This window comes from Plasmodium fragile, assembly GCF_000956335.1.
Source record: "Plasmodium fragile strain nilgiri unplaced genomic scaffold supercont1.44, whole genome shotgun sequence".
NCBI lineage: Eukaryota > Apicomplexa > Aconoidasida > Haemosporida > Plasmodiidae > Plasmodium > Plasmodium fragile.
The window spans coordinates 118,386-120,646 of NW_012192624.1; the positions used below are offsets into that span (position 1 = coordinate 118,386).

At 38.2% G+C, this 2,261-nt stretch overlaps 1 protein-coding gene across 1 annotated transcript; it reads right to left on the minus strand.

The window, feature by feature from the left end:
• Positions 1-379: 379 nt before the first annotated feature.
• On the minus strand, positions 380-1,060 carry AK88_03686 (uncharacterized protein; the record flags this gene model as incomplete). The annotated part of the gene is made up of 1 exon (XM_012481296.1): positions 380-1,060. The coding sequence occupies one exon, from the start codon at positions 1,058-1,060 to the stop codon at positions 380-382; it is 681 nt and encodes a 226-aa protein (XP_012336719.1).
• Positions 1,061-2,261: the final 1,201 nt, after the last annotated feature.

Consider the following 2,261-nt stretch of genomic DNA (forward strand, 5'->3'; position numbering starts at 1 on the left):
AAAAAAAAAAAAAAAAGGCCTAACTGGTAAACTGTTAACTGCTTAACAACGCAAAGGGATAAAACAAAACATGCACATCATTGTCGCACCCCAGGTCACCAGGCGTTGCCACCTTCTTCGGCGAAAATACATTTATTGTTGTCATATGGTCACAATACATTTGAGCGAACAAAGTCACAACATTGGGATGCAACTAAAATTTTAAGCTAACAGCAACGCAACTGGGTGGGGGTGCTTATGCCAGGCATAACTGCACACATACCTGCTCTTTCCCTGCAGGTCGATATACTTTCCTTTTTTGTGCGTACGATTTGTAATGACTCTGTGAAATTCTTCTTCCCTAGTGCATGTATATATATACATATGTGTGTAGAATCTTCTACGCTAATGACATCATAAAGAAAGCGAATACAACTAATATGCTGATTACTGCAGATCCATTAATGAGACTGTAAGCTGCTCCTGTTTCTCCGCTGCTGCCTTCTCCTCCGCTTCCTTGTCCACCACTACCTTGTCCACCGCTTGCCTTAGTAACGCATTTGTAATAATTCTCAGTCAGTTTACATTCTTCGTTTGCCTTACACTTCAACGCGCATTCAGTTTTTCCTGGCTTTCCACATTTTCTAGATTCATCTAATATGGTTCCTATGTCACAAGAGCATATGGTGTTATTTGCATTAAGAGGATCTATGATGCACTTTCCCTGTCCGCACACAATACCGTTACATTTATTTGGAATGCACACCTCCTTCATTATTATGTGCCCTACTATACAGGTGCATCGTGCTGCTCTGTCCGCATCATTCACACTGGTGTTTGTACACACAGCATAATCTGCACAGTTCTTATTTAAATTTTGTGGATTTGTACAATCACGTTTTTCCAAGCACGTGTTTTCATTTGCTTTCACAAATCCGTTGTTGCATTTGCATTCAAAGTGATTGCTCATTTGGACTACATAGCCATTTTTGCATTGTGTGTCCGCGGTGACCCTTGCGAAGGTATACTTAACCGAAAGCACCATGGCCAAAAGGAAGAACAAACTCTGGTAGGTATTCATTTTGAACAAGGGTGGTGGGGCAAAAGTAGGGAAGGGGGACAATGTGAATTGGGTATTCTCTCAACAGGATAGGAGTTTTTGTATAATGCAGTTAGTAGACGAATAGAGGGAAACAAAATTAAAAATATGCAACAATGCAACAATGGAAGAAAGAGTGTGAGGAAATGAGTAAGTCGAAATGAACAAATAAAAATAAACTAATGAAAATAATAATGTGGAAATAAGACAAAACAATATTACTTTTTTAATTTTGTTTTTTTTGTTTTTTTTTTTTTACATTTTGTGTTTGTCCAATCGTTAACTCACTGACGTCTTTGTTTTATCCTTTTTTCTTTTTTTTTTTAAATTCTCAAAACTCATGTAGCTACAACAAAAATGGCAAAAAAAAAAAAAAAAAAAAAAAAATTGCATTACTTGGAAACATTTTGGCTAGTTGCTAATTTATTCACTTTTCCCGTTAAAGTTCGGTAAGACAATATGTTCAGTCATGGTCAGGAAAAAAAAAAGTGTGCTCGTAAGAAAAAAAATCGGCGCACTTTATTCCCTAGTAATAAGCGCTCTGTCTAAAACATGTCATCTACAACTGCAACGGTGTAGCTACATTGGTAGCCGTATGCAGTAAAAAAAAATCTGCGACAATTGAACGGTGTCGTAATTACAAAACATTTGTCATTTGGCTATATCCAGCTCATTCGTAACGTCTATGTAGCCATTAGGACATTTTTCAAGAAGGTGTGAGTAACCACCTGAGTGCGTGTGTACTCACTTTGCTCCACACTTTGGCATAGCTTTAACGCACAACGGTAGTACATTTGTTGCTCCCATTAGGACCACACAAAATGAGTAGTCAAGTCTGTAAATCAAGCAAATATATATTTCCTTTTCTGGGAGGTGTGCATCCCTTCGTGGGAAAAAAACTACAACGAGATGACACAACGACTTCCCGTTCAGCAACCATTTTGGGATAGAGTCTAAAATGGAATTACCAACTTGTGCGTTGTCTCTACACGAAAACATCGTGTAGTAATTCGCTTCTTCATATAGCTCACTGGGAGCGCGGAGAAGGGCGCAAGAAATAGAGACATCCTATTTGTAGCTGACCCCAGCCATGGGGAAAAATGCATTACCTGGAAAAATGGCTGTATGTCAAGACGGATTTGCTGAGCTAGCCAAATGTACAAAAAAAAAAAAAAAAAAAAAA